Source organism: Martes martes (assembly GCF_963455335.1).
Source record: "Martes martes genome assembly, chromosome: 8".
NCBI classification, from domain to species: Eukaryota; Metazoa; Chordata; class Mammalia; order Carnivora; family Mustelidae; genus Martes; species Martes martes.
In genome coordinates, this window is record NC_137895.1 from 124,702,095 (window position 1) to 124,727,676 (window position 25,582).

Here is a 25,582-nt window from a genome sequence, read left to right on the forward strand (position 1 = left end):
GGTTTCTCATCTGACTTTCTACTTTTCTGCATATGTGAGTACATGAATGATATGAAATATACATTTTGCTAAATACATACACCTCTACTTGGATATTTTCTAATCTGGGAAATGTTTGATATCTATTTAACATTATCAAATATTTTATATATATCAAGTATAATAGTTTTTAGTTTTCTATTCTCACTCTCACCTATCAATTCTTACAATTTTCCCATTATCTTTTTCAGAACAAAGGAAAGGGGGAAAAAAAAAACAACAACCGAGAGCTGGAGGTAATAAGGACCTTCTTGAAAAGCAAAGGAAGCTGTCAAAGATATACCTTTATCTCTATCCAGTCTGATCACAGAACAACTTTGGGTCTTTTCTGCCCACTATGCACTATAACTTTTCCACTAGTAACATTATGTATGTGTCTTTGACAGATGTGTGGGATGGAAATACTTTGCTGTCTAATCAATAAACTTTATTCTGTCTAAATGGCCTTTATAGATTCCCCATATCAGATTTATCTATTAGAGTATAAATTCCTGAATGGTTATATACAGAGTTTGGAGAGTTGGAATATCAGCTTAGAAGACAGTAATGGGATGGGCTATGTGATATCTTCTCCTTTTTTTTTTTTTTTTAAAGATTTTATTTATTTATTTGACAGAGAGAGATCACAAGTAGGCAGAGAGCCAGGCAGAGATAGAGGGGGAGGAAGCAGGCTCCCTGCTGAGCAGAGAGCCCGACATGGGGCTTGATCCCAGGACCCTGGGATCATGACCTGAGCCGAAAGCAGAGGCTTTAACCCACTGAGCCACCCAGGCGCCGCGATATCTTCTTTTTTTAATAAAAAGCAGTTGTATAATGTTTTTATTAAGTCTCTTTCAACCTCAACCCAGAATGATTGTATGGGAATTACTGTATCTATGAAATTATTTTTGCATACTACCCTGTACACAAAGTGGGCACTCCACTGTCAATGGTCTATTCATCATTCAAGACTCAATTCAAGTGACTCTTCTTTGTAGTTTTCCCTGGTCATGCTATATGGAGACAATCTTACTTGTCTGATCATCTATAGAAGTCTTTTGTTTATATTACATATGTGAAGCTTATATGCCATACTGTATTACAATTATTTTAATTTATGTATTATAATCTCTACATGACCATAAGGTCCCAGAAGGCATATTCATCTCTATGGCCCCTTAAGAGTGCCTTGTTCTGACATGTTTAATAAATTTTTACTGAATTGTCTAACCTATTTATCTAAATATATAACTTAGAAGAAGCTTTACACATCAAATACTAATGTAAATATTGTCATGTGTAATTTTTTGTGGGAGGGATAGAAAATAATTTAGTTAAATTAATCAGGTTATAAGAAGTTTTCTTAGGGATCTTAGATGCTCAGTAATAAACAGTGAACTTAGGAGCATAAGCTGAACCAGAACTGCCAGTTTTCCAACTCCCACTGGATAACCATTCATGTATATGAAGTACAATAAAGGAATGGGTATTTAGAGGAAGAATAGGAGGAAAGAAGTTGGAGATGAACAGCTGTTGATATGATAAGGAAAAATTTAAGTACAGATCTGGCTAGTGTAAAGGCCATTTGCTAGAAGTCTCTGAGTTTCCCTTTGGACCCTCCTTCTTATCGAATAGCTAAATACTTACACAGAATCCTTGCAGACCAGTTTTAATGAATTTCACGGAAGTTAAGGGATTCACAGACAGAAGTAAAATTCTCTTAACTGATACCTGCTTAACTAACTTATTGCATGCTTATAGGAGCTGGATGTGTCAATAACACTTGTTATTGTAATTATATGATTCAATTTAAGTATTATATAAAAAAGGTGAAAAGTAAGTAGAAAAAAGAGAGTTGTTTCTATGAATACCAAGTAGATGCTTTGGGAAGCTCAATAAAAGAGTTGCTGAAAATGCTGTTAACTAGATATAAGTCTGTCAGTTATGAAAGACAGGGGAAATCATAAAAATCTATAAGGATTATACAATTATATTGCTTTGCAAGAGTCTATTTTAACTCTTCTTTAAGAAATCATGTGGAAGTCTGCCCCTAAAGAAACCAAGATTATAGATGCGGTATACACAAGGAAAAACAAAACAACGGCACTATATCACAAGAGTGGTGAATAAATGTAAAGTACATGCTTAAATCATTTAACATCATCTGTATCATTTTTTTTTTTTTTTATACTTAGAGCTCTAGTAGGGTTCTTTTTTGACTACTGCACCAATTACCAACCCAGACTGCTTTAGGTAAGGAGGGCTTCTCAATTTCACAAGTATCTTATTTAAGACCTCATCACATCAAAACTTTAGTATTGTGGATAAGGCATATGTACTCACATTACACAATTTTATGGGTGATAAATTAATGCAAAGTTTACAGTAGACTGAAGAAAAAAAAAGCAGAAACATCTAATCCTAACAGCAACTACTCAGTACTGCTTTGCTCAAGCTTTCTGTTTATCAATCTGCAATACTTTCACTTTCACAGTTTGTATCAGTCTACTGTATTACATTATTTCGTTAGTGAATGTGGAAAAAAAAAAAAAAGAATCTTATGTCCCCAAAGCAGAATTAAAATACCAAGTATTTGCTTTAAAAAAGGAGAATTGTTTTATTTTTATTCTTGGAATGAATTTATCAGAAAGAAAAAATTAGAACAAAATTTAAAAGTGAGATTTACAAAGATTTTAAAAACTTAATGCCTAGCATCTCAAAACTGAAAGCAACAGGTATCACCAAGTAAATAAAAACTTTAAAATGCAAACCGATCCTACAGTTTAAGAAAGCAGAGTTTCTAGAGAGATTAAAATTTTTTTGTAAAATTCCTAATTTCTTTAACTATAAAAAAAGGTATGGTGAGGCAACACCATCTGTTAGCTCTAGATACTATGGGGAGATAATTTAAAATAATAACTTATAAATCAAAGCCCTCTTAATACATTGGTTCTGTTTTTATGAATCACTCTGCATACTAACCAGGAAATGTTAATTTTACCAAGTAGATGTTGTTTCAAATGGCTTAGTTTAAAATTACAAAGAAATGTTTCAACTGACATTTTATGTGATATTCTATTTACTCTGCCTCATGCCTATAAATTCACCTACGCTCTGGTTTGCTTATTGCAGATTCTAAAGCAAAAAACCCCCAAAACCAAAAACCACACTTGAAAAAACATGAAAATACATGTCCTAAAATATTTTATGGTCACATCTTCTCATACACATACTAGTATGGTAAATATACTTTACCTCTCTCTTATTAAGACACATACATAGCATATAAGGATTTTGGGTTTTTATTCAAATAAGTAAGATAATATGCTAAACAACTTATAAACAAAAGCTTTTAAATTACAAAAATACTGTAATTTTCTCTATTAGCTATAAACAAAATATATGATTCTGTAAGCAGTAACTATTAAGATGAACTATTCTGATGGAAGATTGGTAAATAATTTCGCAAAATTTAGAAAGAAACACACTAGCGATTTTAATTTCATTTTCCCCTCTAATATAAAATTTTTATTGTAAGAGGAAGAAAGAGAATAAAATGCAGAAGTTGGAGTGATTCATTTCCTTAAATGATTAGGAAGAACAGTTCCGATATGTGAAAAGAAGTGGGTAGGACTGGGTAGGAATTATCTGGCTCTCTCTTTTTTTTTTTTTCTTAAACATTTTCTGAAATGAAATACTTCCTCCCCAAAATTAAAACTTAATCTCAAAATTTGTACACCCAAACTATTATTATTACATATACTTTTAAATGTTATGTTTATGTGTTGGGAATTTTCTAACCAGATGTAATAATTAAAATTAGCAAAGCAATAATTTAATAAAATCTACTTTGGTATGCTGAATATTGAAAAAATAAGAGAAATTACCATAATAATATGATAGAGATCCACATTCTATTGTTTGATCCAGACCGACTAGCAACCAAAACTGAGTACAATATAAGATAAAATATCTCCTCTTCAAGTTGCAAATAAAATGGAAAGCAATATATATTTTTGCATAATTATACAAATGTTCATGTAGAGTGTTTGTTTTTTTAAAAATACTGTCTTCTTAAATGCATTAAAATAATAGGTGACTGGCTATTTGAGTCCTTATTTGAGTTCTTATTTTCTGGATATGCCTTAAATGATGACAGTGAATTAAATTTTTATTGCTCTTATATCTGTCTTAATGATAGTATTTTTTTCCTTTTTCTGATGTCTTAGAATTCTAAGGTGTTCTAAAAGCAGTGTAAGAGACAGTTATAGGAAAAGATACCTAAATAATTTTAGAACTATTCTAAATAGATTTACACTTCTATCAATTCAATCACCATTATAAAGCATCCACTGTATATCAGCACTCAGATAGCAGACATGAGCACAAATTATTTCATGAATAATTAAAATGAAAGCATCTAATATTATATGAGAGAGGTATGCTTTACCTGGATTAGATGAGGCAATGCTTTTAGTGTAAGGCAAAACCAAATTCCCAGCTTGCATGGAAGCAAATCATGCCACTGTGGTTTTGTCAGTAATCTAAAGGGAAAACACAAAAACAAAAACAAAGAAGCAAAATATAGAAAGAATGTTGGGAGACAAATATTTTTATAAAGATCATGAATTCTTTCATGAATTATGAAATGAATACCTGTTTCAACAAAAGTATGAGGAAATTTTTCAATGTAATACTTATGACAGTTATCACTACATTTGATGTAGCCTATCATGAAGTACATTAGTACTTACACATAAGTGCATTAGTACATATAGCAACTAAGAGAATTTAGGCAAGATTTGGGGGAAGGAGACTCCTAGACAAGTTATAAAGCTGAAGAAACAAAAGCCCTCTTTCTAACCTGGACTTTTCATCAGTTCTGCAAAATGAATTCTTAAACCTTATGATTACTTCAGCTATAAAAGACTAAGCATCATCAGAGTGTTCCCAAGTGCTGACAACCAGATATGAAGACTGTAGTATAAACAAACCAATACATAAAAATTAATGTCATTTGCAGTTCACTGAAGCATTACTCACTGATGTCATCAGAACAGAAGACAGGCAGAATAGTCTCTGATCTCCATCTCACATTGATCCAGTTCCTGCCCTGCTGTGTGAACTATTTAAACCCTTTATTTCTTTTTATGAATCGATATTAGAAATGGTATCTTTTTGAGTGTACTGCATATCACTGCCTTTCTACATATTGTCACTTCTGAGCTAAACACTAAAGTGACAGATTTTTTTTCTAGGAATACTTTATTTCTAAAGTTCAGTATAAAAATTTCACAATGACAAGAATTTGGGAGTTTGATTACTTAAACATGTATTTATACTTTCCAAGAGAAAAAAACCTGAAACTTTTGCCTAAGATTAGGACTTGTCTCATAAACTATGGCACGGTACTAATCTTTCAAAAAACCTACTACAGATGTAAGTATTACATATCTGAAATGAATATATATATATTAAGTTGAATCATATCAAAGACATTTTAAGTTTCAAATTACAAAATATTTTTATATGCTCCCACCTTTCATTTTTTTCTGAAGCACCAAGTTTTGATACATCCACACTCTTGCTGCCTGTCTTTTTTTTCTTTTCTCTTTTTTTTCTACTAAGCAGTTCATCCTTAATGTGGAAAGAATTATGGTTACAGGTTATCATTAACATGTACTCTTCAAATGTTATCAAGAGTCTTCTGTGAAGGGTAAACATTATAGAAGAACATTTATGCAAATGTATGTAGGGTCCAACATGATTAAGTAAAATCATCAATCTTTAACAATAACTGTTGCCATGGCATCCAGTTCTTAAACACACATGAAGTTCAGCACTGTCAGTCATGTGTATCTCCATAGCAATCAAAGTTTTCTAAGAGGAGAAAGCATTCAACTTACTTTTTCTCATTCATCCAACTTTAATAATGTCACTTCAAAAAGAATGAGTAAACAGATGCTAATTTATGAATACTGATAAATATGTTTGATTATCTTCAGCACATAAATAAAAGTTCAGAGCTGAATAAACTTATGTAATGGTATGTTAAAATAAGAAAAGTGTAATTTTTTAATCAACTGATCTCTGAAATTATAAAATTATACTCACTTCAAGTCATATATTTAAAACCTTTAAGCAAACATTCTTTATATAAAAGGCTATAACACAAAAATTTCTAAAAATCATTTTTGTATAAAAAATATTTCTGTTTGGAAGGTGACAAGAAAGAAAACATGGCTCTACCTTTTAACTTTCAGCTAGATATTTGGGCCTTCACAAAATTTTATGACAAACTCCAATGCCACATTTTTTTAAAAAGAAGTTTTTTTTCTTATGTCATGGGTTCTTCTTTACTTAGAAACACATTGAACAGTAAATACTGAGTACAAAACTTTTAGGATAAGAAGTATATATAGAAAAATTGAAATTTCTATCAGTTGAAAAATAAAATGTCTGAAATTCCATATAAAATTAAGGAGGCTAGATCATTTGATTTATTACTAATACTTACCAGTTGTTTTTCCAGGTAGATTGACCAAACCACAGCATAATGACCCACTGTGAGAATAATGAACAAAAGTAATGCCAGCTCAGCATTGCTCATTTTTCTCACCCGCCTGTAGTAGAATACAGGCTGTCGCCAATCTGGAAGTCCATTGATCAGAATATCATCATACCTATAGTAGCAAATACAACAGTTTTTCATGGGGAGTTTAAAATAAAAGCAAAAAAATTAATTCATGCCTATACTTAAGAAGAGGAAAGAGAAAAGAATTTTCTCCAAAATATATAAAACTTATGTAGATTATTACCATTACAATGGCCTATAAATTCAAAACACTGCATATAGTATAGTCACAGACAACCTTCAAAAAGATACACAGTAATATACTGTGGATACCAGACCTGTGTTTAACAGCACCCCAATGACGTGACTTCTGGAATGACATCTAAACTAACGAGACATATAGTCTACTTCTCTATCATAGTCTGCAGTAAAGACCCTACCACAGAAGTCAGCAACAAAAGGAAAGATCTCCACGGAAGAAAAATCAAGATAAGAGGCTCTTTGTTACCATGAATTTTATATTAATTGAACCAAATTCAGGATGAATTTTCTAGTCTGTGCTATTATTTCCAACCCTGTACTATAGTTTAAGGTTGAAATATTTATATATACTATTTTATCAAAGCTTCTTCATGACTAGAAGCCTATGAGTACCTTTTAATTTTGTATTGCTCAAATTCCTTTAAAGAATAAAGTTTCCAAATTAAAAAAAGATGGGAAACAACCAGTGTTTATGTCAGATTTCTCAATAAAACTGTTTATTTGTAAACATTTAAGTGGCAATTTCCTCATTTTTGGCTTTGCTGGAAGGAAAGAACATAACAAATAAAGGCTTTTCTAGTAATACATTTTAAATCAGCTTTCTTTAGAATAAAATTTCAACTGAATTGAAATTTACCTGTCAGACCACTACAAAGATAAATATTTTTAAGGTTAAAAATCAGGAGTAACATTTATGATTGTAAAACTCAAAATGGTCACACACAAACACTGTATGTTCAAAACACACAACCTGTTAATCTTAATTGAACACAACTCATTAAATATTCTAATCACACTATTTCTCGAATTAAATCTTCACTGAAAGGCCTAATTTGGTGCAACACATTGACCAAAATATTTTAATTAAAAATATTCTGAGTTAGTCGCAGGCCTAATTACAGGAATAGAAATAGGGCCTATATTGTCAGGCAGGTCAGTAGAACTCAGTAGTAGGTTTTTCTCAAGTAAATTGACCGATCTAGGAATAATAGCGCAGCTGCTAAACTGCCAGTCTTGACATGTAAATCAATTTAAATGCAACAACTGCAGTAGCTACTTTGATAGTTATTAAATTGATACCTTGGAGATATGCTTAAAAAAAATAAGCACAGGATTTATTATAGGCAACTTCTTTTTTCAGTAGAAAAATATTGGTTACAAATTTGAAATATATTTTATTAGCAAATCTGGAAAACCTAACATTTAGATCAACTTAGATTATTAATAATAATGGCAGATCAGAGTAACTAGTGTTCAAAGCAGAAGACATTAATTAGTACTAAACTCTTAAAAGGCAATGTGTAGTGTACAATAGTGTACAAATTAAAATATGGCTGTGTAGTAGCCGGATGACAAAATTGATGTTAAATATTCTCCTTTTTAAATATGCAGAGCAATTCTTGAACACTATAATATCAAGATAAAATAATAAGATTTCATCAAAAACTATCATTCCGGCTCTCAAAAGTTTGTTTAAATTTATCTTTGTATAAACTGACTCAGTTTAAATTAGAAATGGATTGGCAAAAATGTTTCAGGATTACATTTGAATGAAGGCCAATGAATGTTAAATCCTGAATTTATTCTAAATCTATATTCTACTCCAGATTTGTTCATGGAAAAAGAAGTGAATATAAAAATCACTATTTTCAGCTAATCTGTCCCATGAATTAACTTCATGTAAAGTGGTTATTAACAAAAAACATCTAAGGAAATTGTGACAATTCCCTAAGAGCATTAATAAGTATTAAATTTGTTTTAGATCTAAACTGTATTGGAAGAAAACATAACTAAACTCATAGCTATGAATCTTATCCCACATATTTTATCACTATCATTGTTGAAATGCTATGTATGTAATTAATAGCTACTTTTTTCTACCCCACATACAAGTTGTGTTTAGTGTACAGCCAAATTCAAGACAGCAAAACCTCATGCACTGAACACATTAAACAGAACCAGATATTTACTAAGCTATGTTTGCCACTCTAAACAACAGTCTCCAAGGATTAAGCTTAGAATCAATGCTCTATTGATTTTACTATCAATGAACATTATGGCTCATACGAATGGCCATTTTAAGGGAAGATAGCTTCTATTATAGTTCACTTTTTAAGAATATATGCTGTTAAAGATAAATCACTGCTTTCCTGAAACATTGAAAAATAAAGATATTTCTTAAAATATACCGAGACTATATTTATAATTATTTAAGAAAAAAATGTGTTGACAACTCATAAAATTTAAAACATCACTGTGTTTTGCTTTTTCTATATTTAACACATAGCAGTGATAAAATATTCTGTAATTCAGCTCACACAAACTGCTCTGAATAACCTGTTAAAACCAGATTAAGAATATGCACATTATCATTATAAGAAAATACAGAAGTAAATATGTTTGATGAAAATATCACTAATGCAAAAAATGATATGGAGTCATAAAGGCTAATATCTTGGAAATTAAGACACTGATTAACCAATACCACATTCAATATATGATTTAATATATGTTTACTTTGATTTTCTTAAAATGTTTCTGATAAACATAAAATAATGGTTATGTAATCATTAGTAAATTTGATTCTACAATCTCAATTTATCAAATTTATTTAGCCTAATATAAACACTGGAAAGCAAATAAATCTAAAAATGTTTAAATTACCAACAGAAAAAATGTTACATAAATATAAAATATTCTCATATTTTGAAATGTAAAACAGTTACTATGAAACTAAAATAGAAAACATAGGTTATGAAAACAAATACTTAAATAATTCTAGCATGTGCCTAAACTGTGAATTTCCCATCATACAAAATTTGAAATTTTAGTTTAAAACAATAACAACAATGACCATCTAGGTCACATTTTGGACCCAAGAGTAAAAATTACCTACACAAAGATCACAAACAGGAAACACATCTAAATTAATCGATCTTACTCTCCTTTAAAAATGTATACATATGCAAAAACTTGTGGAATATAGCACTTTCTCTATTCCATATAACAGGTATCTTATATCTTCTAATTAGAGAAGGTACTAAGATAGATTTCTTACTCTCAGGTTAGTGTTTATTTTTCTTCAGACACATCTATAATCAAATTTAGAATGAGGTAATGGATTTGTAAATGTTTCGCATATTAAGGCTGAGATAACTATACTTTTTGCTGAATTTGTAAGCAAAACATGATTTTATTTAGTAAACTAAAAAAACATATACAACTTTTACAAATAAAGTACCTTAAAATAGACCGAAAATCCCCCCAAAATTTAAAGTTGCACAACTGGGTTAGCAAATAATACTGGTTAAAAATTTATAATAGATTTTAAATAAAAGTAATATACTAATATTACTAAAGCACAATCTAGTGTATATATGTAATGACTAGTATCTACTTGGTACTTTTTTCAGCTAACGCTCACGGCACTTGCACAGAAATTTATGTCAGACTATAGCTGAGCTGCTATTCCCCAAATTAAACAAGTACCTGGGAGTTGAGAAAAGGCTAATTATGCCTTCCTTACACTAGCCACACAAACTTGTTATTTGCATACTCTAGTCTATGTTTTGGGGAGAAAAAAAAAGGCTCCAAAATTTATTCACAATCTCACTACTAGGAATCTATTCAAGAGAAATAAAGAAAAAAAATCTGTTCATACAAAGACTTAAACGTGAGTATTCATAGCAGCATTCCTCATCATAGCCCCAAAGTGGAAACAACCTAAATGTCTATCACTTGGTGTATAGATAAACAAAAGTTGTATACGATATGGAATATTACTCAGCAATAAAAAAGAATTATCTACTGGTATATGCTACAATGTAGATGTGCCCCAAAAAGAGTGTCATAGAAAGAAGCCAGATGCAAAAGAGTACACATTACATGATTTCATTAATAGGAGATGCCCAGAAAAGAAATTTATAAACACAGAAAGGAGATCAGTGATTACTCGGGTCTGGGAGTAGAGTGGGGATTGTCTGCAAACAGGCTTCAGGGAATGTTTGGAGGTGATGGAAATGTCCTAAAACTGGATTGTGGTGTCTGCACAACTCTGTAAATCTATTAAAAATTATTGACTTGAACACTTAAAATAGGTGACTTCTACGTATGCAAATTATACCTAAGTAAGTCAGTTTAAAAATAAAATTTGCTTTTCCTTAAAAGAAAAAAAAGGTTATCTAGTTTATTTTATCTACTTCATTGCTATTCTCTTTCCTACCAAAATTAAAGAATGCACTTGGTTTTAGTGAAAACACAATTACTCATAAGGGAAATAAATAAAGAAACATATATGACAATTTTTCAAACTGCAAATTCCTGGGAGGTTACACATTTAAAAGTACTTATTTAATGAATATTTATAATAAGTAATTGTGATACCAAAGGGCATTTTTTAATACCAGCATACGACAATATTCCTTTAGAAGATAAAAATGACTACTGGGGTTTTTCTTCCTAAAGGACTTAGAAACATTAGGTAATTGTCTGGAGAGGTGCATTTCTCCTATATGTTTAAATACACATAGGTCACCTGGCCTCAGGCGCAAGCTTTAGAGAAGTGATTCTCAGCTTGATTAGTTAAGATTTTTGCCTCAAGGAAAACCAGTTACCAAAGAGTTACTTGTGCCTCAAGGGGTATAAATACTACAGCTGTTTGTGTAACTGTCAGATTCATTTTTTTCTACTAACACTGTAAAAACATTGCAAAGGGAACGAATCCTAAAAAGAGAATGTTAGATGCATCTATGTTAATGAAGAAACATTTTATACAGAAGAAGTGATTTGTTCTGTAAAGATATAAATGATTTTTCAGGAACTGAAAGAAATTGTTACAAAGTTTACTGACTTTTAAGGTAACAACAAACAAAAAGACAAAATCTGATGCCAAAGACATAGGGAGACTAAATAAAGCTATCTTTACAGACACATTCTTGATGTGTGAAATAAAACTAGGGGCTCAGGGAGAGAAAGCAACTAGAAAATATGCACAGAATGACCAACACTTCTTTCAACACACTTCTAGGACTCTTTCAACACTATGGATTATCTCAAACCAGAGGAATGTCTGCTATGGTATCTGGACCAATGCCAGCCCTTGTTATAAAGCAAGAACACTTACAGAGAATATCTTGAGTCCTTGCTTTGCAATCTGACAAACTGAGGTATTCAAATTAAAGAGTTAAGATGAGAAGCAAGAGTAGTAGCTAACATTTTAGGATATAGAATAATTCCAGATAATACATTTTTTTTTAAATAGATAAGAATTTTTTTTTTAAAGAAAAGATTAGTCTACACTAGCCTGGAATAGAAAATATCAGTCTGTACCACATACTATTGTTTTGTGAAATTTCTGCTTCAAATGTGTGTATGTGCACCTGTGTTCTGAGGCATGATGCAAAATATGCTGCCCCCCGCAATATACTTACTGTGGGTCTGACTTAAGAAACTTGGAAGCCTAATGCAATATTGTCAACACATTCCACATATTCTGAAGGAGCAAAGGAAAGGGGCCTTTCTGCAATCTCCTCTTAAGTCACTGGCACTATAAACTACGTATAAATTTATTACTACTCTTCTGAAAGGGCCACAGAGAAGTCTCGAAGTGAGGGGGCTGTCTTCCCTCCGAAGTTTAACTTAAATGCAGAATCACCAGAGCAGAGTAAGGGAAGGGAAGGAGGCAAAAGAAACAGGAAAGAGAAACAAGTACTTTTCTTCCACATTTATTTTCTACAGACTTACACAAGTCTGTTCTCTTACTCACAAATAACAGATTTATTTTGAGAGTGAGAAAACATCAAGAAATTGTGATAACATGAGTATCACTAACAGCCTAATTCCAAAACATTTAAGGAATGGGGGAGCGGAGAAGACCACCAAGCACAGTTAGGAGCTATTTCTGATATATCAAAAATGGGCATTTGTTTGAAGTCAAGTGGTATCTGAAAGTCCCACAGCATAGACACTCATGTTAAATCGTATCTAATGGAGCTATGACTTGGTAAGATTATGACTCACGATCCTGAAGTGTACAAGTACTGAATCAACCTAGTGAATATTTTCAATAGAAATTAACTCTGCTCTAAACATAGGAAGAAACAAAAATAAAATACTGACTTATAATAAATGTCTAGTAAGACAATTCCTTCCTTTACAAACTAAGACATCAAACTGTAACATCTTAATTCAAAAGCAGAAATGAACACTCACCTCTGCCTTCGTTCATCATCCTTTAAAACTTCATAAATGGCCACCAACTAAAATAAAAGCATTACTTTAAAATAAAAATACTCTCAGCTATAAGAAATCACTTAGGAAGGTGAACACACTATAATGCACAAGCAGAAAACCCTATGTGCTCATATATATGATGAACAGATATCTTAGTTATATGTAACATTTTCTATTTTTAGTAGAACCTTAAGAGGTTAAAAAATGCTTGATACCAAAATAAATCTTTGTGAAAGATGCAAAAGTAATAATTATGTTAAATGTGCTTTTAAAAAGCAAAAGCTGTAATTTAGACAAGAAAATTATGACAATTATGACCCTCCAAGAATTTAGAGATTCTAATATAAAAAATGATGGTGATATTTTGTAAAAATTGAGTGAACATGGCATTCTATTTCTAAACTACAACCTCATTTTCAACAGAATTATTCTACATACAAGTTACTATTTTTATTAGAAAATATTTATTTATAAATTTGTTATAAAATATATATAATAACAGCACACTTCACTTACTTGTCTAAACTGAGTTTCTGCATTTTCATCTTTATTCTTGTCTGGATGCAAAGTCAGTGAAAGCTTACGATATGCTTTTCTAATGTCTGCAGATGAAGCATCCTGGAGGTGGTAGGGGGAGGGGAAAAACACAAAGCAAACGTTGTCAGAAAAAGAAATTCCCAGAACCTTGTTAAGATCTGAGAAGACAGCCAACCAAGTGCAGGACCCCAGGCAATGTAATTTGAGCAATCAGTCTAACAACCAGGCTATGCAACTAGCCTAACCCACATGACTGAACAATTATTCAATCTAATTTGGCTCTCCTCTTAACTTTTCATTACCATACAGTCATTTAAAGAAGACAGTGTTTGGCAAAACTTTTCAAACACTTGCCTTCCTAAAATTAACCAATAAATCTTTTTCAGTAATTAAGAGATCAAAAAGAAACAAATTAAAAATTAATACATCCATGTGCCTTCAAAGAAGATCTTTATTTATTTGAGAATCTTAAAGCCAATTTCTGAATCCCACGCTTACCATATGTGGTTTCTTCATTGTTATTTATATTGAATTTACCATCAAGCCACAACCTATGGAATCTCAGTTTCCCATGTCAAAAGTATGCCTATTTGAAGGCAGTTACATTTGTATTTATCCAAAATAACTGTAATTAGAAGTAGTTGTATGTATTGTACTTAATATTTTTTTAGTACTTCCAAGGGTGTTTTCAATGGTGTCCAATTTCCATGGTCTAGCTGGTAGTAATAAATTTGCCCACTATTATTAATATAGTACAAACATATTTAAAAAGTCACAATAATTCAGTAGGAATATGTTGGATTAAGTGGATGTTAAAATTACATCCTATATAATCCTGTGTGTATAGATAAACTCAGAAAACATGGTTTTACACGGCCAGCGTAAAAGACATAACGATAACAAAGAACACGATGTAAAACTGGGTTTAAAACTTTATCTCCACTGAGTTTAAAAATTATTCCAATAACTAGCATATTCATAGTGGTACAAAATGATAACAAAATTGTTTATTAAATTGTATTTTGTTTTATAGCTGAAAATTTATTAACTTCTAAAACTACTTTACTTGAAAAAGTTCAAATGCCTAAAAAACCAAACCAAACCAAAACAGAACAAAAACCTTTGTCCCTGGGACTAAATAGTTGTTAACGAAATAGAGCTGAAGAGAAGTAAAGTGAGACTATAATCTGTTTGTCAAGCTTTCCTTTATGAACCATTATTTTCATTATCAATTTTCTGGGGCTTACTGCTCCAGGGTGTCACTCTTGCTAAAAATCTCAACTTAGGTGTGAATATTTTTGTGCCTTACAGAGGACTGAGAAGATATAAAGTTAGCAGAGTAACTTTTGAAGATAATACAGTTAAAATTTTCCTTCTAATTTGCTAAATAGAATTGATGTGTTTCAAATTCTTCATAGGTAACATGCAGTAGAAAAGGATGATTATTTACTGAAAATTTGTGATGGAGATTTTGTTGAGTGAAGAGGTCAATGTCAAATGAATAACTGTTCTCTAACTAGGACTTTAATTTTGGATTTTATTAAATTAGGACTATATCATAGAAAAATTCCCAAAGTAGATTTATAAAATAAAGCTTACATGTTTTATCGTGTTACAAAATCAATGCATGCTCATTATGGAACACCTATGACTTACTTAAAAATAAAAATAACTTATAGTCCCCTCCTTCCAGTCTTGCCATGCTGATTCTAATTCTCCATTTTTCTGCCACAATATGTGCTCTAAATATAAATGTAGCCAGATGGCTCTCCTATTTCAAACCCTTCAGTAACTCCCAAGTGCCTTCATCATCTGTCTTTTCCAATCTTTTTAGCTTTATCTCCCACTATCTTGGCCCATCCTGCTGGTCTCCCAGATCATTACACATTAGGATGCTGTTCCCTAACCTCATGTTTTTGTTTTGCACCCATCTGTAGGTACAGACAATTCCCTCCTAACTAAAGAATGAGTGCCTCAGCGTACACACAGGTATTGCCTGACTTTTTCCTCTTGAGAATCTGCCCAGTACAGTTATTTCACCAATTAGCTCCACCCTAAGTGGACAGAACTGAAAAACTTGAGGATTTCCCTACCTAAAAGCCATGCTCTAGATAAGCTTCACTTCAAACTAGCTTATGTATTTAATTTTAGTAAATTATTCTAAGAATCTTATTTCCTTATAACAAAGCTATGAAGTAACTATAGTTGTTATTAGGTCCATTTTCTGATAAGATAAGTGAGACAGAGAGAGGTTAAGTAACTTGCTCAAGTTCATGCTATTGGTAAACAGATGAAAATAGAACTCAAACCCCAAAGTGTTTTATCAGAATCAGAGACTCCTATGTCAGCTCTTTAGATCCAGCTAGTAGATCTGGACTGAGTCACTTCACAAGAGGCTACAGCTTTGGGAAGGCAGTGAGAATAATTGTTACATTCATAGCGATCTGATAAACCATATGGAAAACATCCACATAACTACAATGTGAATGTTCAACTGCAATTTTAAAGGTAAAGACCCTGATATGTGTTAACTTTTCTAACATTTCACATCATATTTCTATGAGAGACCTGCATATTAGAACATTTACCTCCCATAATCACTAGATTAGCTTTTTATCTCTCTGGCATGTGAAGAAAATTTTTTGATAGGGCTCACTTCAAAGAGAGCCATACCTCAAAACATAATAATCAAATTGTTGAAAGTCCTGGGTGAATTGGTTATCTTTAACGCTATTGAGATCAGATCTACAGGGTTCAATTGCCAGAATTCTTTTCCTTCTAAATGTGACAGTTCCTTGGCAACTTGGGCATGAATTATCTTAGTATTTGGATGACCCATGTAAAGAAGATACATATGGTTATTCTAAAGAAACAAACAACAACAAAAGCCAGTCCCCCCAAAACCCCCAACTATGAAAGTAATATGTTTGTCAAAATTAAAAGCAGTGGATGTCAGCAAAAATAGAGTAGCAAACTCCAAGGACCTGTTCCTTCACCGACACAGCAAATAATGTAGCAAAAATAGTCAGAATCAACCCAAACCGAACTATGCAAACTACTCAAACCAGGCAACTACTTAATCAGGAAAAAGACGGCTAATTCTCAGTTAGGGTCTTGAAGATACCAATCTGAGTTCTCTGTGTGGGTTCCTAGTGCAGAAGGAAGCAAAACAGACTTGGTTCTTAACTGTGGTTGTTTGTTTTGGTCTACTTGTTCCCTGATGGACTGTGTAAAGAGCTTACTTCTATTTTAACAAACTCAGTACTCTCCCAAGTCAGAGAGGTAATTAATTATCTAGGACATTTGTTAAAAACACTTAAAGGTAAATTTATTAGCTAGTTCCAAAATAAGGCAAGGGATAGCAGTTGGGTCATACAATAGAAACATCAAAAAGCTTGGGAAGAAAGACTAGTAAGATGCTTTGGGGCATATGGGCTTTGAAAAGCTCCCATATATTCCTTGGAAACTAGAAGACTATGTGCATGCCCAAGGTGGAGTACATCCTTTCTGAGGATGTACTCAGAAAGACCTGCAAAGGTCCTAAATTCTCACTTCTGACTGATCTTTAGCTTGGACACAGCAGAAAGTGAAAGCTAAGAGAGAGTTGTAAACCTAGTTAAATGTTGAAACCATGCCCCAATATATACATATAACCCACTAGCAAAGACTAAGTACCACCCCCAACCCCCCGGGTCCAAGTCTTTAAGGAAATCTGTTGAATCATTAGCTGACCACTAAGCAATTCAAACAGAGATGTCAGTGGCTACACACAAGAAAGAACATACACTACAAAATTAAAAAATGTCACTAGACAAATAAAACCACAAGCAGCAAAACCCAAAACAAACAAACAAATATAACCAACCAAACAAACAAAAAACGAACAAAAGAACCCCTGGTAGGGTGGGAGAATCTGATTAAATGATGTACTCAAAATGTCTAATACTCATTAAAAATTATGAAACGTGCAAAGAAACAAGAAAGTATGGGGGGAAAAGAAATTAATAGATATTGTCCTTGAGGAAGCTCAAGCATTGAACTTACTGGACAAGGACTTTAAGTCAACTATTTAAAACATGCTCAAGAGCATGTACAAAGAACTAAAATACAAGAGTCATGTCTCACCACACTTAGAATATCAACAGAGACAGAAATTTTGAAAAGGAACCAAAAAGAAATTCTGGACTTGAAAAATAAAATAACTGAAAATAAAAATTCACTAGAGGGGCTCAAAAGCAGAGCTGAGCAGAAGAAAGAATCTATGAACTTGAAGATAGGTCAAATTGAGATTATCCGATATGAAAAACAGAAAGAATGAAAAAAGATGAACAGCACCCAAGAGACCTGTGCAACACCATAAAGAGTTCCATCCTACACAAAATGAAAGTCCCAGAGGGAGAAGAAAGAGGGAGAAAGAAAAATATTTGAAGAAAAAAATGCATGAGGACAGCCAAATTTTGATGAAAGATATAAATATATGCATCCAAGAATCTCAACAATCCCAAGTAGGATCACTTCAAAGAGAGCCATACCTTAAAACATAATAATCAAATTGTTGAAAGTCAAAGACCAAGAAAGAGAATCCTGAAAGCAGCAAGAGAAGTAACTCATTACATACAAGGGATTCTCAATATTATTAATAGCTAATTTATCATCAGAAACCATGGAGTCCAGAAGGTAGGGGAATGACATATTTAAAGTGCTAAGAAAAACCTTTATCCGTGAATTATATATCTAGCAAAACTATCCCAAAAATGAAAGAGAAATGAAGATATCACAATTAAACAAAAAACTGAGGACTCACAGCTAGTAGATTTGCTCTAGAAGAAATGCTGCAGGGAGTTCTTCGGCTGAAAGCAAAAAAAATGCTAGACAGTAACTCAAATCTTTATGAAGAAATAAACCTTGGTAAAGATATATAGATAAATAACAAAAGTCAACATTTGTGTATTTTTGGTTAGTAATTCAGTTTTTTTCTATACAATTTAAAGGACAACTACTAAATCAATAATTATAAATCTACGTCAAAACAATAATAAAAATCAATGTCTATGGGCATACATGCATAAAGATGTAATCTATGACAATAACTACATAAGAAATAGGAACAGGCTTTGTAGGGGCCAAATGTTTTATATGATTTAAACTAAACAGGTATTAATTCAAACTAGATTGCTATAAATTGTTCATTGAAATCCCCATGGCAACCACGAAGAAAATAAAGATCTATAGTAAAAGAAACAAAAAGTGGTTTAAATGGTAAAGTAGAAAAACAGATCTAACACAAAAACAGGCAGTAAGGGATAAATGAGGTAAAGAGAAGATATAAAACAAATAGAAGACAAACAGCAAAATGGCAAAAATAAGTCTTTCCTTATCAGCAATTTTTTAAAAAATGGATTGGGTGGCTCAGTAGGTTACGCAGCCAACTCTTGATTACTCCTAGGTCATGATCTCAGGATGGTGAGATTGGGCACTACACTGGGCTCCAGGCTCAATGGAGAGGCTACTTGTCCCTCTCTCTCCTCCTCTGCCTCTACCCTGCTCATGTGCACATGATTTCTCTCTCAAATAAATAAATAGAATCTTTAAAAAATGGATTAAACTCTCCAAATAAAAGACAGAAGCTAGCAAAATGGATTATAAACAAACATGCTCCAACTATATGGTATCTACAAGAAACTCATTTTATAACCAAAGTGATTGAAAGTGTGTAAGGAAAGTGTGTAAGGAAAATAATACTAAATGCAAAGAGTAACCAAAAGAGAGCTGGGATAGCTATACTAATACCAGGCAAAATGGTTTAAGACAAAAATTGTTACAAGAGACAAAAAAGAACATTAATGACAAAAAGGTGAATGCATCAAGATACAACAATTATAAACATATATGCACCTACCAACAGAGCCCCAAAATAAAGTGAACACTTAACAGAACTAAAGGGAAAAATAGGTCATTTGTATAGTAACGTTATAATATGTGTACAGTAATATTGGAAACTTAAGCACCTCAGTTTCAATAATGTCTAGAGAAATTCTGTAGAACATTAGCAAGTAAATAGAAGATGTGAACAGCAATATAAACCAACTGGACAAACCTAACAGATATCCATAGTACATTCTACCCAACAACACCAGAATATACATGGAACATTCCCTAGAATAGGCCAAATTTTAGGACACAATGTAAGCTGAAACAAATTTTAAAATACTGAAATCATAATCTTCAACCACAATGGAATGATACTAGAAATCAATAATGAAGGAAATTTGGAAAATTCACAAATATGTGGAAATAACACACTCATGAGCACAACCAATGAGTCAAAAAATAAAAAATAAATTAGAAAATACCGAGATATGAATGAAAAGTGCTATTATGTTATATTTCTATAAGATAACTGTGTACATGTTAGAAGAACATAGTAACAAGCCAGAAAACTGTGCTCCTGAAGAATAAAACTGAAAAACTCTGGAGATTTTTTTTCCCAGTGATGTTTAGATTAAGACTGAACCAAGAAAGGTCACTAAATTTCAGGATCATATCATTTCCTTTTGGATTTATGCATTTTGTGAGGTTTTAATTCATTAATGTAAGTAATTATAACTATTTTTCTAACTTAACATGATTAAGGATTAAGAGCTAAATTAAATTATGACATTCAATTTTATATAAAGTAAAAAAGAAATCACTGTAAAAATTAGAAAGTATTGATATAAATGAAAACAAAAATACAGCATACCAAAACTTAGGATGCAGTAAAATCGGTGGTCAGAAGGAATTTTACAACTACAACTGATGACAAAAAAAATCTCAACCTAACCTTCCACCTTAAGGAAACAAGAAAAAGAATAGTAAAGTAAACCCAAAGCAAATATCAGAAATGAATAAAGATTAGAGCAGAGATAAAGGAAATAGAGAACAGAACAGAGAGACTCCACAAAACCAAAAGTTGGTTCTTTGAAAATGTCAACAAAACTGATAAACCTATACTACAATGAGAGTGAGACAGGGGTTTCAAGTTGCTAAAATCAGGAATAAAAGTGGGGACATCAATCTTACAGAAATAAAAACAATTATAAGAAAATATTATGCATAATTGTTTGCCAAGCAATTAGAAAACTCAAATGAATAGACAAATTCCTAGAAACACAAAAATTGACTTATGAAGAAACAGAAAAACTGGATAAACTTAGAACAGTAATGAAATTGATCAATTAGGGGGCACCTGGGTGGCTCAGTTATTAAGTGTCTGCCTTTGGCTCAGGTCACAACCCCAAGTTCCTGGGATGGAGCCCTGCCTTGGGCTCCCTCCTCAGCTAGAAGCCTGCTTCTCCCTCTTCCACTCTCCCTACTTCGGTTCCCTCTCTTGCTGTGTTTCTGTCAAATAAATAAATAAAATATTAGAAAAAAAATTGATCAATTAAAAAAAACCCAAATCCAAAAAAACTCAACATCCAACAAAGAAAAGGCCCAAACCTAAGAACTTTATGACTTAACTAGTGAAATCTAGTAAACAGTTAAAGAAATCACTAGTTCTCTACAAACTCTTCCAAAAATTAGAGGAAGGAATGCTTCCTAACTCATTCTGATACCAAAAGCCAGACAAATACCACAAAAAAAGAAAACTATAGACCAATATCCTTTGCGAATATTGATACAGAATTCCTCAACAAACTTTTGGTAATCCAAATTCACCAGAATATAAAAAGGATAATATACCATGAATACAAGGGTGGGTCAGTGTATGAAAATTAATATTATATACCAAATCAACAAAATTAAGGACAAAAATCACATAATCATCTCAATTGATGGATAAAAGATATGGTAAAATACAACCCTGTTTGATAACAAAATGCTAAAACTAGGACTAGAAGGGAATTTTCTCAAATTGATAAACGGCACGTATGAAAACCCTATAGCTGATCTCATACTTAATAGTGGAAGTCTGAAAGTTTCCCCCCAAGATTAGTAATAAGAGGGATGTCTGCTCTCACTACTTTTGGACTGGAAGTCCTAGCATGAGCAGCTAGTCAAGAAAAAGAAATAAAAGACACCTAAATTGGAATGGAAGAATTAATACCATCTCCATTCACAGATGACATGATTCCATACAAAGAAAATCCTAAAGCATGGGGCACCTGGCTGGCTCAGTTGGAAGAGCAAGCAACTCTTGATCTCGGGGTTTTGAGTTTAAGCCCCATATTGGGTGTAGATGTTACTTAAAAATAAACTATTTAAAAAAAAAAGAAAATCCTGAAACATCACAGAACAAGTATGAGAGCTAACAAATAAATTCAACAAGTTGTAGGACACCAGATCAACATATAAAAATCAGGTGTATTTCCATACACTAGCAATAAGAAAATCTGAAAATGGAATTAAGACAAATCTTTTACGATAGCATCGAAAAGAAGAAAATACTTAGGAATAAGTTTAACAAAAATTTAACATTTTTACACTGTGAGTTATAAAACATTGCTGAAAGAAATGAAAGATCTAAAAAAATGAGAGACACCCATTTCATGGATGGGAAGGCTTAATATTGTTAAGATGGCAATACTTCCCAAGTTGATCTACAGATTCAATGCAATCCCTATGAAATCCCTACCTGGCATTTTGCAGAAATATATATGCTTATCCTAAAATTCATAGGGAAATGCCAGAGATCCAGAATAGCTACAACACCTTGAAAACAAGTAACAAAACTAGAGAACACACAAGTCTTGATTTCAAAATTTCCTATAAAGTTGCAGTCATTAAGATTGTATAGCCAAGGCATAAGGATAGATGTATAGCTCAATATAAGAATTCAGAGTCCAGAAATAGACTTACCCATCTATGGTCAACTGATTTTCAACAAGGATGCCAAGAACATTCAATAGGGAGAGAATAGTTTTTTCAACAAATGATGTTGAGACAACTGGATATCCACATGCAAAAAATTGAAGTTGGACCCTTACCTCACACTACAAACACAAATAAGCTGGAAATGAATCAAAGTCCTAAATGTAAGAGCTAAAATGATAAGACTCTTAGAAGAAAACATAGAGGTAAATCTATATGACCTTGGATTTTACAACGGACTCTTAGCTATGACATCAAAAGAATAGGAAACAAAAGATAAAAAAGAGAGCTACATGTCATCAAAACTTAAAACTTAAAAACACTGATCACATGTTCGGTGGTTCCTTAAAAAAAATAAACATAGAATTACACTCAGACATTTATTGAAAAGAATGAAAATAGGTTTTCAGTCAAAAACTAGTACAAAAATGTTCATAGCAGCAATACTCAGAAAGTGAAAACAACTGAAATGTCCACGAATTATGCATGGATAGACAAAATGTGGTATAGGTCTATACATATACAATGAATATAATTCAGACATAAAAAGGAATAAGATACTGAAATTTGCCACAACACAAATAAACCTTGAGAAAACTATGCTAAATGAAAAGAGCTGAACAAAAAAGCCATATATTACAGGATTCCATTTAACTGTACATTTGTACTTTATATACAAGTCCATTGAGAAAACACAAATTAGTAGTTCCCACAGACTGGGGAGGAGGAATGAGGGAGTGACTGCTTAATGTACACAGAGTTTCTGTTGGGGTGATGAAAATATTCTGGAAAATGATGACTGTAAAACACTGTAAATATCCTGGAAATCACTGAATTATATACTTTAAAATGGTAAATTTTATGTTTCATGAATTTTATTTTATTTCTAAAAAATTAAAGAGTGCATTCATTTCTTTCAGCAATTGCTAAAAATTTTTATTTTTTTAATTTTTAAAATTTTTTTTATTTTTTAATTTTTTTATTTTAATAAACATATAATGTATTTTTATCCCCAGGGGTACAGGTCTGTGAATCGCCAGGTTTACACATTTCACAGCACTCATCATAGCACAGCAATTGCTAAAAATTGAAAGAACTGCATGCTATGTACTAGGCACTATTCTAGCCACCATATATATTATTAATTGCCTTGATTCCTACAGCCTTTTGTGAGAAGTATAACTATTATCTCTCTTTTAATGAGGATGCTGGGACTCAAACTGAGGCTGAGTAATCTGCCCAATGTTATACAGGTAGCATGGCAAAAATCTCCTGCAAGAAATTTGATCTCACTTACTATGCTATCTCTTTTAAAGATTATTTTATGCATATCTATGGTCACAGCCTTGGTTACCTTCTACTGTAAGATATGCTATATACCTCAAAATGGAGTCAGCTATTTCTGGGAATCTGAAAAGCAGGATTACTAATGATCTGATACAGCTCAACCCAGACATGTGTAAAATATATGGGTTGCTCCCTATGAACCACTCTTCTAGAGAACATATGTTAATGTAAAAGAAAAAGTTCTCACCTAATTTACTTATGTATTGACCTGGAAAGGCTAGCTGTTAGACTGCGGTGGAGGTGCCTGGGTGGCTCAGTTGGTTAAGCCTCTGCCTTTGGCTCAGGTCATGATCCCAAGGTTCTGGGATCCAGCACCGAAAATAAATAAATAAGATCTTAAAAAAAAAAAAAAAAAAAAAAGGCTAGCTGTGGGATTGGGACAGATCTCAGAGAAATATTACTTATATTCTAGGTCATATTAGAGTTAGTCCCTTTCCACTTATAATGTTTATGACAAAGATGGGTTTGAACATAACTAAGTCATTTACTAGCTATGTGATTTTGGTCAAATTACCTGCTTTCTCTAATATCAATTCTTCATCTGTAAAATGGGGATGATAATGCTACAACACCTAAAACATGGTTGTGATGTTGAAATAAGATGCATATGAATGACATGCTTATTATAGTGTGGGGTAGTAGTGATGAGTAAATGAAAATTATTATTATAACATGTGGGCTAAAAAGTCACTATTTCTCCTTCATTTTTATGCTTGGCAAATTTGACTTGAAGTATATTTGGATTTTCTTCTTTCTTCCTTCCTTCCGTCCATCCGTCCATCCATCCATCCTTCCTTCTCTCCCTCCTTCTCTCTCTTTCTTTTTCTCTCTCTCATGGATTTGTGGTTGAGGAGAGTAAAATGGATTGGAGATTTTTTATTTATTGCTATGACATTTATTGAGTACCCACTATGTGCAAGCACTGAGGATATAGTGGTAAACAAAACACAACCTCTAGCCTCATAAAAGTTTTGCAAAGAGAACTGAAATCTCTTCCTTAGGTAACCTAAGAGAGATTTCTTATTTTACTTTCTATAAAAGTTGGCAAAGTTGTTTTTTTTTTTTTTGGGCAAACTTTTATATAAAAGTCAGGTAGTAAATATTTGAGGCTTTACAGGCTGAAGAGTCTCTGTTGCAACTATTCAACTCTGCCACTGTAGTGAGAAAGCAGTTATAGACAATCCATAAAAAAATGGGTGTGGTGGGGTTTCAATAAAAGTTCATTTTCAAAAACAGGTATGGCTGGCTTTGGGCCATGGACTGTAGTTTGTTGACCTCTGATTGATTAATTTTTAAAATATTTTATTTATTCATTTGACAGAGAGAGAGCAAGAGAGAAGAGCAAGAGAGAAGCACAAGTAGGGGTAGGGACAGGCAGAGGGAGAAGGAGAAGCAGGCTCCCTTGCTGTGCAGGGAGCCTGATGTGGGGCTCAATTCCAGGACCCTGGGATCATGACCTGAGCCAAAAGCAGACGCTTAACCAACGGAGCCACCCAGGCCCGTAAGCTGAAATCAGGAGTCGGACACTTAACCAAATGAACCATTCAGGTGCCCCCAAAGTAAATTCTTCTTAATAAAACTTTCTAGTCTCTTGGAAAGACTCAGGGATATTCAATACAAGAGAGGAACATTTATTTATTTATTTATTTATTTATTTATTTATTTTATTTTTTTATTTATTTGTCAGAGAGAGAGAGGAGCGAGAGTGAGCACAAGTAGACAGAGTGGCAGGCAGAGGCAGAGGGAGAAGCAGGCTCCCTGCCG

General features: G+C 32.5%; 1 protein-coding gene across 1 annotated transcript in view; it reads right to left on the minus strand.

The window, feature by feature from the left end:
* Positions 1-25,582, minus strand: part of DNAJC1 (DnaJ heat shock protein family (Hsp40) member C1) — a 220,476-nt gene that overhangs the window by 139,944 nt on the left and 54,950 nt on the right. Inside the window, exons 2-6 of the mRNA XM_080811148.1 lie at positions 13,601-13,702; positions 13,064-13,110; positions 6,536-6,701; positions 5,558-5,655; positions 4,469-4,562 (exon numbers count right to left, since the gene is read on the minus strand). Of these exons, the coding sequence (XP_080667274.1) occupies positions 4,469-4,562; positions 5,558-5,655; positions 6,536-6,701; positions 13,064-13,110; positions 13,601-13,702 (507 nt within the window). The remainder of the gene's footprint in view (positions 1-4,468; positions 4,563-5,557; positions 5,656-6,535; positions 6,702-13,063; positions 13,111-13,600; positions 13,703-25,582) is intronic.